Source organism: Ahaetulla prasina, chromosome 1 (genome assembly GCF_028640845.1).
Source record: "Ahaetulla prasina isolate Xishuangbanna chromosome 1, ASM2864084v1, whole genome shotgun sequence".
NCBI classification, from domain to species: domain Eukaryota; kingdom Metazoa; phylum Chordata; class Lepidosauria; order Squamata; family Colubridae; genus Ahaetulla; species Ahaetulla prasina.
This window is the reverse complement of record NC_080539.1, coordinates 305,167,070-305,180,446: the sequence shown is the minus strand read 5'-3', so window position 1 is coordinate 305,180,446 and position 13,377 is coordinate 305,167,070. Positions and strand designations below refer to the sequence as shown.

The window sequence follows — 13,377 nt, the reverse complement described above, 5'->3', positions numbered from 1 at the left end:
CCTTCTATAGTTCAAAAAAAGCTCCAGAATCCAGAACGCCTCTGCAAAAGCAGAGCAAAACGCAGCGTCCATCTCCGTGACTGAAGAGGATTACTGATAAATTGTCAACACGGAAAGAATCGAAAGCAGGAGGGCTGGCATTTGTTTGTAAGATGATTTTAACTCCCTGACAGAGAAGTTATTTGAAGAGTGGAGATGAAGAAAGATGGCGTTTTGTGTTTTGAAAGTGAAAGCTAAGGAAATGCTGATTACAATTGCTGGCGTGGAACCTCTAAGAAGAAAATAACAAGATTTTTTTTTTTCTAAATGGAATTCTTTTTTTAAAAAAATCTATTCTTTTTTTTTATTATCTTTTTCTTACAGTGTTTAAGAAGAAAAATTTATTGGGTTTTTTTTTCTTTTATTCCCCCTTTTTTCTTCTTCTTGATATTACTTAGTTTAAAATGGCTTTTAAGCAAAGAGATTTAACCACTTCTAAATATTGGAAATATCTTCACTTCAGGTACGGAAATTGAGAGAGGATATTAAAGAAAGTCTAAGGAATTTTTACAGGAGCTTATGGGCTCATCTTTCAGAAATAGATCAAAAATTTAATGAAATGGAGAAAGAAATACTGGATTTTAAAGATTTGGTGGAAGAGCAGAGTAAGGAGATGAAAAAATTAAAGGAATCAATTACTCCATTATTGTTATCTAGTACACAGACAGAAGAAAGATTGAATGAACTTAACAAAATTAATTTAGATTTGCAAAGGAAAATAGATGAAGTTCAAATTAATTTGAATTTAGAAAATAAAATAGATGATATTCAGGTTAAGGCTGATAAGGCAGAAGAAGAAAGGGTTATATTACAATATAAATTAATGGAATATGCTATAAGGGTAAGGGGCTTAAGAGAATCTAAAGAGGAAAATTTGAAAGAGATTTTTATTCAGGCCTTTGCCCAGATAGAGGGAATGGAACCAGAAGATTTTGAAGTTAATATTGAAAAAATTTATCGTGTTAATTCCTGGTGGGCAAGGCAGAAGTGTTTACCGAGAGATGTGGTTATTTATTTTACAAATAAGAGGATTAGGTATGGAATTTTGCGAGCATTTTATAAAAATAAATTTCAAATATTAGGACAAGATATAATAATGATGAAGGAAATTCCTCCTAAAATGTTAAGAAAGAGAAAAAAATTTGCCTTTCTGGTGGATGAGCTTAAGAAACATCAGATATATTTTAGATGGGAGGTTCCAGTAGGTTTAACACTGAATTATAAAGGAAGAAAGTATTTTCTCAACACAATTTGTAAAGCACGAGATTTTTATACTAATGTATTAAAGATTGGGAATTCTTTGTTAACAGATGTTAAGTTGAATGGTGAATAGATGGTCGAAAATGTGTAAGATAGAAGAAGGGGAGGGAGAATGTTTAACTTTATTACATATGATTATGGTTAATTTTTGTAAATGATTTATTGTGGATATAAATGTGTAATTTTAGGGGTACTATATGATATATTAAAGGTATAAAGGAATAGGAAGATGGAATATTGTTTAATTTTGGAGGATAGATAGTAAAATTTAGGAATTTGGATTAAATATTATATTTAAGAGATGGATGTAATGTTAATTAGAATGTAATTGTTATAATAGATATATTTTGGATAAGTTATAGGTGTAATTTTAACAATGTTATTTGATATAAGTAAGGTAAAGTGAAGATTTTAATTATTACAATTGATACTTTGGATATTTGTAATATTATTTGTTGTATATATAAATGTTAAAGATGTGAAAAGATGGACTATTGCTTACCCTGAAGGTTGGACAGAAAAATTAAAGAAACTAAGTTGGAAATATGAACTATTTTGAGAGACTGCTAAGGAAGAAAGACATTTTAGAAGAACCCTTGGTGAATATTGGAAGATGGAACGTTGTTTTGATATTGATTGATGAAGGTTGGATATTAAAACTATGTACTTTATTCAAGAATAAATACTAACTCAATCGAAACTTCTGAGAACTCTAGGAGTGGAATGGTCTGATATATAATGGAGTGGAAGAAAAGTATCTTCTTTGTCTTTGGAAGGGAGTGGAGGTTTTAAGGAATGACTATGGATTATGATTTGTGCTAGATTTTAATTTTGTTGTTAGTTTTATACCCTGTACTCGGTTCTCGAAGTCCTGGGGGTGGGGGAGGAAGGGAAGGGAGGGAGGGGCAGAAAATGGATTGATAGTTAATGTACAAAGATGATTGAAGATGTATAATTAATGTAAGATCGGACCTGCCTGGCTACTACTTTAGAATGAAGGGAAAGAAGGAGTAGAAGAGAGAAGGAGGAAAGAGAAGAGGAGGAGGAGGAAAGGAAGGAAGAGGGGAAGAGGGAGAAGAAAGGAGTAGGGAGGAAAGAGGAGAGGATGTAGATAAGAGAGGGGGAGGATGGTTATGGAAAGTAGAAGAAGGTAGAGAAGGAGAGTAAAAGGAAAAGGAAGGGGGTGGTGACCGGGCAGACCCGATTAATTGTATATGATGGTACATTAAATATGTTATTGGATATGTTATTGGATAAGAATGTCAAAATAAAACTTTTTTTATTAATTGAAAATTAATTGAAAAGGCATCCCAGTCACAGAAGTTGCTTCTTGATGGAAGAAGCCCTCTTCATCACATGAGCTTTTAATGTATCAAGTCCATAGAGCTTTTCAAGATTATAGGAGGCCAGCTCACTTATCAACTATAATTGTGCCTTTCACTGAAGGAATTAGCCAAAAAGGATTTCAGGAGAGTATGATTTAGCAAACGGTGCAGAGGCCTTAGGGATGGCTGAATTTTAGGCCTTGTGCACAACCTTTTTTTAGGCCTCTTAGGCCTTGTGCACAGCCTCCCCAGCTTCAGTTTGAAGTTCTTGAAAGACACTTCCATATCATGCAGCCTTTCCTCACCCCCAATCCTTAGCTAACGTGTTTCTCCCCACCCCTCAAAACGAAGCCTTCTTATCTGCCGGATGTCTGGTGATTCAGCTGCAATTGAGCTGACCATGCAATATCAAGTGGGATCTGCCCAGCTCCTATAAACTGTTTTCATCTGCTGGGGGCACACCCCACCCCCTGCAGTCATCCACAGTGGGTAGGGGCTGACAAACAGGATGCCTGGTTTTTATGACCCTTTGAAGTAATGTTTACTCTTCCCTCCCATATCCTCTGTGCAATGAGCAGCAGGTTGGCAGATTGTACAGAGGAGCAATGCTTGTTGATGGGAGAGTATCGTTTTGTTTCAGCCAGTGCACCCCCAGCGCAGTGTTTTAGCTTGTTACATAAGGGACCTGAGAAGACAGAGCATGATTGAAGTCATACTTTTACCTCGCAGATAGCCAGCATCGCTGTGTCTATCTCCATCATCCTACCCTCCTGAATCAGGCAGGCACTGCAGGTAATCCAGAGATGGGTAAGGTCTTATCAGTAAGATAAAAGCAGAAGTTCCCCATCTACTCTATAGGTCAGGTTCTAACAGACTACTAAACCAGTGGTGGGATTTTTTTTTCTACCGGTTCTGTGGGCGTGGCTTGGTGGGCGTGGCATGGCATGGCTTGGTGGGCGTGGCAGGGGGAGGATATTGTAAAATCTCCATTCCCACCCCACTCCAGGGGAAGGATATTGTAAAATCTCCATTCCTTCCCCACTCCAGGGGAAGGTTACTGCAAAATCCCCGTTTCCTCCCGATCAGCTGGGACTCTGGAGGCAGAGAATAGATGGGGCGGGGCCAGTCAGAGGTGGTATTTACCGGTTCTCCGAACTACTCACAATTTCTGCTACCAGTTCTCCAGAACTGGTCAGAACCTGCTGAATACCATCTCTGTACTAAACCCACCACTCTAGCCATCTGGTTCAGCCCACACTGAGGAGGTTTTCAGGAAAGTTTTTCAATCATCCACCTCAACTTTTGCTACAGTAAACTGTTAAGACATCAGCTCTCAGCCTTTCGTTCATGAAGCCGTCTTACGAAGGGTTATGGGGACAGATCAAGTTTATCCTGGGATACTTTGTAGACTACAGGACAGCACATGAAACCAGCTGTCTAGAAGTGCTCTTAGATATTCCTTCTAGAAATACATCAATATTATTTGGAGAGATGGTGAAGAGAGGAAAAGAAAACATAGGCTAATAAAGAGACAGTCAGAAACATTTTGGGAGAAGACTCTTAAGAAAAACAAAGGAAAAAAAACACACACCAAAGGGAGGAATTTGATTTCCCAATCCTGCTTTGGCTATGATTTCTGAAGCTTCCCCTCATTGCAGCTGGCATGGCCTGTCTTCAATAAATGGATTCTGTATATTCAAGACTTAAGAATTTGTATTTCAACTCAGGAACTTTAAAAAGTATTAATTTTTTCTTATAACATATGCTACACTTGCTCAGCGTGGAATAATTAAAGAAATATTCCATTGCCACTTAATTGGGTAATGTCTCATTCTCTTGAAAGATGGAAATAGCTCACCACAAGAACATATTTGAAAGTATCCATTGGACAGATGTTTTTAAAAATGTAAACATACACAAGTGGCCACTCAGAAGTCCTTCGGTTTGGGAGGGATGAAGTCATCTCTGGTTGGGTCTCAGCCACTTGTTAGAGCGGAAGAGGGAAACAATATCTTACAAATGGCTCTAGGAATGTTTTTCATGCCAAATATTTAGGGAGAGGCAGATAGCAATTAAAGCTGATCAGCTTCTAGCTATAAATCAAGCTATAAATCTGATGTACAGAAACCTGCTGAAATTTTCCTAAGGTGTGTCTTATTTCTATTAAAAAAAAAAAGTGTATGGGTGTGTAGAGAATACAGTGTTGAAACTGCCTGTCATGAAGACTCAACTCAGTCTTCAGGTTCTCCTGGGATGCTGAAGCACCTCTTTTTTTCAAGCTATTATCCAATTTTAATTGGAAATACTATAGCCAGATCCTGAAGATGTGGTGGTCTATAGATCCAACAATTCGAATCCCTAGTATAGGTCTCCTATACGTGAGCAGGGGGTTGAACTAGATGACCTCCAAGGTCCCTTCCAACTCTGTTACTGTTAAATGAGCAAAATTCCCAGTCAGCATGGTAGGGAAGAGCTCTGCATAATGGTAGTGTTTATTTTCTGACTCTTCCTTCATACCATAAGCACCAAAGAGACAACACTGCCTAGGTGGAGAAGATGTATCTGACCAGAATGACCTTGAAAAGCTGAGCAAAGTCACCTATAGATAATATTTGGGTACAAGACAACCAGGAATTGGGAAGTTAAAAACAATCTTAGAAGAAAGCAGTGGCAAAATATTTAATATTGCCAACAAAACTATATGGGCACTTACTGAATCCTGAGCCCAATTAAAAGGAGACCTGAATACAGAGTGATTAAATAGCAACTGGCATCTATTAAAATATATAACTAATAACATGTAGAGATGAAGAAGGTGTTCAGTGCTGCCCAGTCCAATCCTTTTACATGAGCATATTCAGCATAGTTCTCTGCCATATGGCACCTATCTGGGAGTGACTCATGTTCTGGCACTGTCTTGTGTGAGCGTTTATGTTTATATTGCAACTCTCATGTAGACACCTGCTTATAGGCTGCTAAAAGAATTACTTCGATGAAGCCCTGAAGGAATGAAATCAACCAGGTGATCCTTCCCCATAGGATGATACATGAAAGTAATGGACTTTGAATCCAAAAGGACAGGAAGAAGATGGCCAACTAGTTACTTAGCTGGATCTCTACTAAGGATGGCTACCCCCACCCCCGGACCTCCTTCCTGGACTGCTGGAACATCTCTCCCGCAGACGGCATACTCCGGTCCAGCGGAACATCTACCTGGTGGATGGGCTGAGACGGTTTACGATCTTTTGTCTGCTAATCCATCAGGATATAAATGGACTTTACATCTTTTTAGGACGGACTGCCTGTTTCTTTTTTCCATCTCTTTTTTCCATCCGTTATCAGACTCCAGAATGACATCCCAGTACAACATCTCGGCTGCCAAATGGGACATAGTCAGCTGATGATTGATTTTATGCGTTATTCGCAACAGGAACTCTTGCGCCTGCGAGGTGCCCCCGCCTCGCAGGAATGGCCCACCACACTATCGAGGGCCGGCCTCTATGACGGGTCTTGGGACCCACAGAGGTGGCATGCTAAAAAGAAGGGTTTATGGGGTTATTAGCAAGGGAATCATAACGGGGTGGGAGGGTAGGCGGGTAATGGGGTAACCCGTCGGGTAGGGGCCAGTTCCTGCACATGCTCATGGCGGTTTTTCTTTATTAGGTCCAGAGGTTAGGGGAGAGTGTGTTCCTATCTGTGAGGTGGTTCTATTGACACGGTAAGTGGGAGAGGCAGATATGGCGGGCGAGGGTCATATCAAGTTTCGGGGCGCGTGCTCGATGTTTGAAAGCAATCACGCGCTCCGACCCCTTGGACTTCACCCGTTTCCCGGATGGTCAGGATCCTCAGAGCCTGGGCCTCCGGTTGATGTTGTGCAATGCTCGGTCCGTGGTGAATAAAGCCCCCCTCGTTTGTGACCTTATACAGGGGTTCGCGGACCTTATGGGCATTACGGAGACCTGGTTGGGCACTGAAGGCGTGCCCTGGTTGAGTTGTGCCCGCGGGTTTCCGTGCATTCCATCAGCCGAGGCCCAGGGTAGGGGTGGGGGTGGCGGTTGTGATTAGAGAGTCTAGAGCCGAGGAGACCACTGTACCTCAGATTGCGGGTGCGAATCCCTCTTTGTGAGATGGGGTCATAGGTGTCAGATGGGTATGCTGATCACGTACCTGGCTCCTTGCTGCGTGACAGCTGCCCTGCCCGAGCTCCTGGAGGTGCTGGCTGGGGTGGCAGTTGAGACCCCCAGACTTTTAGTCATGGGGGACTTTAACTTGCCATCGTCCGGCTCGTCATCGACGGCAGCTCGGGAGTTCATGGCTTCCATGACGGCCTTGGACATGACCCAAGTAGTTGATGGCCCTACTCACATTGGGGGTGGCACCCTGGACCTGGTTTTTCTCTCTGGTCAGTGGTTGAGAGATCTGGACTTAAAGGAATTAGTCATTGAACCTTTGTCATGGTCAGATCACTCTCTTCTTCGCCTGGACTTTCTGACTGCCATCAACCACCGCAGGGAGACGGAGCCGATACGTTGGTTCCGTCCCAGGCGCCTGATGGACCCGGATGGGTTCCGGACGGAGCTTGGGCCATTTCCTGAGGGTCTGGCTCACGGCTCGACTGAGGAACTTGTTGCGGCCTGGGAACAGGCGCGGCGGGGCCTTGGACCGTGTCGTGCCTTTGCGGCCTCTGACCCGGCGCAGGTCCCAACCGGCTCCTTGGTTCTCCGAGGAGCTGAGAGGGATGAAGCGCGGAGAAGGCGCCTGGAGAGTTTTGGAGGTCTAGCCGTTCGAGCTGATCGGACACTAGTGAAGTCCTATACTAGGACTTACCTAGTGGCATTGAGGAAGCGAGGCGTAGCTCGCCTCCTCCTCATTGCATCGGCAGATAACCGCCCGGCCGCCCTGTTTGGGTGACCGCTCCCTCTTACACCAGGGGCGGGATGACCCGTTGCAGGGGCGTGCTGAGGAGTTTAACGGTTATCTATACGATAAAATCGTTCAACCGGGATGGTCTGGACCAAGATTGCAGTGATACGGGCGAGATGCGTGAGGGCGGTCTTGGTGACATTGTGTGGGATGAGTTTGACCCTGTGGCTCCCGAGGACATGGACAGGTTGTTGGGTAGGTTGAATGCCACCACGTGTTTACTGGACCAGTGCCCCTCTTGGCTGGTGCTGGCCACTCGAGAGGTGTCACGAGGCTGGCTCCAGGCGATTCGACCGCTTCTTTGGTGGAGGGTCTCTTCCCGGCCGCCTTGAAAGAGGCGGTGGTGAGGCCCCTCCTTAAGAAGCCGTCCTTGGACCCGGCTGTTTTAGGTAATTACCGTCCGGTCTCCAACCTTCGCTTCACGGCGAAGGTTGTAGAGAGTATGGTGGCATATCAATTTCCCTTGCACCTGGATGAAACTGTCTATCTAGACCCGTTCCAGTCCGGTTTTCGGCCCGGTTACAGCACGGAGACGGCTTTGGTCGCGTTGGTGGATGATCTCTGGAGGGCCAGGGACAGGGTTGCTCCTCTGCCCTGGTCCTATTAGACCTCTCAGCGGCTTTCGATACCATCGACCATGGTATCCTGCTGCGCCGGTTGGAGGGATTGGGAGTGGGAGGCACCGTTTATCGGTGGTTCTCCTCCTATCTCTCCGACCGGTCGCAGTCGGTGTTGACGGGGGGGCAGAGGTCGGCCCGAGGCGCCTCACTTGTGGGGTGCCGCAGGGGTCGATCCTCTCGCCCCTTCTGTTTAACATCTACATGAAGCCGCTGGGTGAGATCATCAGTGGTTTCGGTGTGAAGTACCAGCTGTATGCGGATGACACCCAGCTGTACTTTTCTACACCGGACCACCCCAACGAAGCTATCAAAGTGCTGTCCCGGTGCCTGGAGGCCGACGGGTCTGGATGGGGAGAAATAGGCTCAAGCTCAATCCTCCAAGACAGAGTGGCTGTGGATGCGGCATCCCAATACAGTCAGCTAAATCCGCGGCTGACCATCGGTGGCGAGTCATTGGCCCCGATGGAAAGGGTCCGCAACTTAGGCGTCCTCCTGGATGAACGGCTGTCTCTAGAAGACCATTTGACGGCCGTCTCCAGGAGAGCGTTCTACCAGGTTCGCCTGGTACGCCAGTTGCGCCTTTCTGGACCGGGATGCCCTATGCACGGTCACCACGCACTCGTGACGTCTCGCCTGGATTACTGTAATGCTCTCTACATGGGGCTCCTTGAAGGGCATCCGGAGGCTACAGTTAGTCCAGAATGCGGCTGCGCTGGTGATAGATGGAGCCCTCGTGGCTCCGTATAACACCATCCTGCGCAGGCTGCACTGGCTACCTGTGGCTTTCGGTGCGCTTCAAGGTTTTGGTAACCACCTTTAAAGCGCTCCATGGCATTGGGCCGGGCTACTTACGGGACCGCCTACTGCTACCGAATATCTCTCACCGACCCGTGCGCTCTCACAGAGAGGGTCTCCTCAGGGTGCCGTCGGCGCGGCAATGTCGTCTGGCGACACCCAGGGGAAGGGCCTTCTCTGTGGGGGCCCCCACCCTCTGGAATGAACTACCCCCCGGACTTCGTCAGCTTTCTGACCTCCGGACCTTCCGCCGCGGGCTTAAAACGTACTTATTTAATTGTGCAGGGCTGAGCTAGATTTTAAATTATTGGTTTTAAATTGGGTTTTATTTGATATTTTAATTCTAAATTTACGGGCTTGTTAGAATCAGTTTTTTAATTGTTTTATATTGTATTTATATGTCTTTTAAATGCCTGTACACCGCCCTGAGTCCTTCGGGAGATAGGGCGGTATATAAATTTGAATAAATAAATAAATAAATAAAAAGTTCTCAATGGAACATCATTAGATTTTTTGAAAGAAATATATTAGCATTGGTCATATTGATAATATTTAAATCATCTCTGGTCCCCTCAGTACTAGATAACTTTTGCCAAGTATCCAAAAGTCATGTACTGGAAATAAAAGATGATACGTGCATATTTTGATTTTTAATAATAATTGTACTGAAGATTGCAGTAGTACAAGAAAAACTAATACAAACTACAAAAAAACAAAATGAAATAAAAAAATGAAATGTGCAGAGAGAGAAAAAGAAAAAAATAGAACAGAAAACAGTGAAAGTGTAACAGTGAAAGTATAACAAAGAAAAAGAAAAAATAGTGTATAAAGAAAGACTTCCCCATCACAAAAGTATAAACAATTTTAAGAATTTATCACCTTCTCTTAAAATACAGCAGATAATCTCTTCATTCCGTATCTTATCTATGAACAGATGCTTCAAACCTCCTCATTCAACAAAAATCCATGAAGGATGATCAGAAATAAGAATTTATTTATTTATTTATTTATTTAATCATATTTATATACCGCCCTATCTCCCAAGGGACTCAGGGCGGTTTACAGGCACTAAAAACAGATAAATAGAATATAAATACAATATAAAACATTTAAAAAACTTATTCTAAAGCCCGTCCAATTAAAAATAGAAATAAAACCCAATTTAAAACCCAAAATTTAAAATCTAGCTCAGTCCTGCACAATTAAATAAGTATGTTTTAAGCCCGCGGCGGAAGGTCCGAAGGTCCGAAAGCTGACGAAGTCCGGGGGGTAGATCGTTCCAGAGGGTGGGAGCCCCCACAGAGAAGGCCCTTCCCCTGGGCGCCGCCAGACGACATTGCCTCGCTGACGGCACCCTGAGGAGACCCTCTCTGTGAGAGCGCACGGGACGGTGGGAGGTATTCGGTCGCAGTAGGCGGTCCCGTAAATAACCCGGCCCAATGCCATGGAGCGCTTTAAAGGTGGTCACCAAAACCTTGAAGCGCACCCGGAAGGCCACAGGAAGCCAGTGCAGTCTGCGCAGGATAGGTGTCATATGGGAGCCACGAGGGGCTCCATCTATCACCCGCATTCTGGACTAACTGTAGCCTCCGCTGCTGCATTCTGGACTAACTGTAGCCTCCGGATGCCCCTCAAGGGGAGCCCCATGTAGAGAGCATTGCAGTAATCCAGGCGAGACGTCACGAGTGCGTGAGTAACCGTGGATAGGGCATCCCGGTCCAGAAAGGGGCGCAACTGGCGTACCAGGCGAACCTGGTAGAACGCTCTCCTGGAGACGGCCGTCAAATGCTCTTCTAGAGACAGCCGTTCATCCAGGAGGACGCCTAAGTTGCGGACCCTCTCCATCGGGGCCAATGACTCGCCGCCGATGTTCAGCCGCGGATTTAGCTGACTGTACCGGGATGCCGGCATCCACAGCCACTCTGTCTTGGCGGGATTGAGCTTGAGCCTGTTTCTCCCCATCCAGACCCATACGGCCTCCAGACACCGGGACAGCACTTCGATAGCTTCGTTGGGGTGGTTCGGTGTAGAAAAGTACAGCTGAGTATCATCCGCATACAGCTGATACTTCACACCGAAACCACTGATGATCTCACCCAGCGGTTTCATGTAGATGTTAAACAGAAGGGGCGAGAGAATCGACCCCTGCGGCACCCACAAGTGAGGCGCCTCGGGGACGACCTCTGCCCCCCTGTCAACACCGACTGCGACCGGTCAGAGAGATAGGAGGAGGCGGCCGGGAAGACACCCTCCACCAAAGAAGCGATCGTAATCGCCTGGAGCCAGCCTCGTGTCACCTCCCGAGTGGCCAGCACCAGCCAGGAGGGGCACGGGTCCAGTAAACACGTGGTGGCATTCAACCTACCCAGCAACCTGTCCATGTCCTCGGGAGCCACAGGGTCAAACTCATCCCAAATAATGTCGCCAAGACCACCCTCGAGCGTCTCACCCGCATCACCGCAATCTTGATCCAGACCATCCCGAAGCTGAACGATTTTATCGTATAGATAACCGTTAAACTCCTCAGCCCGTCCCTGCAACGGGTCATCCCGCTCCCCCGATGAAGGAGGGAGCGAGTCACCCGAAACAGGGCGGCCGGGCGGTTATCTGCCGATGCAATGAGGGAGGAGGCGTAGCTACGCCTCGCTTCCCTCAATGCCACTAGGTAAGTCCTAGTATAGGACTTCACTAGTGTCCGATCAGCTTCCGAACGGCTAGACCTCCAGGAACTCTCTAGGCGTCTTCTCCGGCGCTTCATCCCCCTCAGCTCCTCGGAGAACCAGACATCAGTTTTAACTTTGATCAAATAAATCCACTTTATATTCCTTCCTTTTATTTTTTTAACAGTCTTTATCTTTAATCCCTTCAAACCATGTCCTAGACTTTGTTAACTTTTCATTTTCTCTTTGTCCCTGCTCACAAATTCTTTAGAATTTTGAAAAGTCTCTTCTGTAAATCCAGTAGGACAGGAGAGTCATCAAAATCATTCTTTTGGTTTGCCTTTTGTGTATCCCTTGTAATTATTAAGACATTAGCTGGTTTCATTTGCAAATCCAGTATAGTATCTTTTTCCGTATTATTCTTACAGTTTGTCATTTTTGAATCCACTTTCAGATTGGTCTCAATCTTATCCAGTAAAACTTGTTCCTCTTCCATAACATCCTTTAAACATAGTTTATCTATAGAGGCAGATGTTCCTAAAATTAATTTCTGGGTCTGGTATTCAAAAATATCCTCCAACACATCCCATATTAAAGTATTTTGCTCCATTCTGCGTAAGACAAGTTAAATATTCTTCCTCTTTAATTGTAATCTTTATTTCCTTTTGGTTTCCTGTACTGTCCTAGGTTCAAATTGTTCTATCATGTCTTCATTAAAGAAGTCAAAACCACAGCCTTTTCCAAAGTTAGCCAGAGAGGTTTGGCTGGCCAGAAAAACCGTATGTGGTCACCAATTTCACCGCAATGCCTCCTCTACTCCTTTAGAGATGTGTAATTCTCCATGTCCCCATCGGACGTCCTCAGCATGTACATACTTTGAATGAGTGTAAGTCTGAATTGCACTGTCAATATATAAAACTAGAGTTCAGCAGTCTGCAAGCTTTTGCTCACTAGCTTCTTTCAGGACACTGTGAAGTTAGAATTTCTATAGAAACACTTTTAAAAGCTCTACTACCAACTGGCAGTTTCTGGAACAGAAATAGGAATAGGTGGCTTGTATAATACATGCCTTATTACTTTCTTTTTAAAATTGGTGCTACTAAAGTAAAATTCAAATTAAGTCTCTTGAGACAGGTTTTTAGTTATGTCTTGTTCACCATGTTAACCTACTATCCTGTCTAAGAAGAAAGTTTTAAAATGCACCTGATTATCAGTGCTTCCATTAGGAAATCCATTTCATCCTGCTCTGAGGAGATTTCTGGCAATGTCTGTTGAAATGAAAAGGAAAAACATGAATCCATTGCAAAGGAAGATTACTAGCAGGACAAAATGGGATTGCAGAACTCTTGTTTATTAAAACAACACTTCAGTTGTCTTTAATTTTTACACTACTTCTCACCCTGAAAACTAACAAAATTGAAACCCAATTGAAACCCAATGGCTTGAATAAATCACTTAAAACAAATCCCCAAAACATGATTATAGAATTGATGTCAACCAAGTGCCTCTGATATGGAAGATATAACACATAGAGATACTCATTATCTGCCACCATTTACCTTCCAATTCAGAGCATAGCAGTACAAATATAGGAGATTGTTTGAGTAATTAAAGGGAAAAACCAAGCTGAGTGGGAATAGAGAGGCTCTTTTGGTGATGCAATCCTGATTTGGAAATGTCCTCTTTAAAAAATTCATTGGCATTACTTTTTATATCTTTTTGATGCCAGGCTAAGCATGCCCTGCTTATCCATAC

The 13,377-nt window shown here is 44.4% G+C and overlaps 1 protein-coding gene across 2 annotated transcripts in view; it reads right to left on the bottom strand.

Moving 5' to 3' along the window:
• LTK (leukocyte receptor tyrosine kinase) overlaps positions 1 to 13,377 on the bottom strand; it is a 142,780-nt gene that overhangs the window by 19,180 nt on the left and 110,223 nt on the right. For both annotated transcript variants that reach the window (XM_058162053.1, XM_058162054.1), the window contains one exon: positions 12,826 to 12,890. In XM_058162053.1, the coding sequence (XP_058018036.1) occupies positions 12,826 to 12,890 (65 nt within the window). The remainder of the gene's footprint in view (positions 1 to 12,825; positions 12,891 to 13,377) is intronic.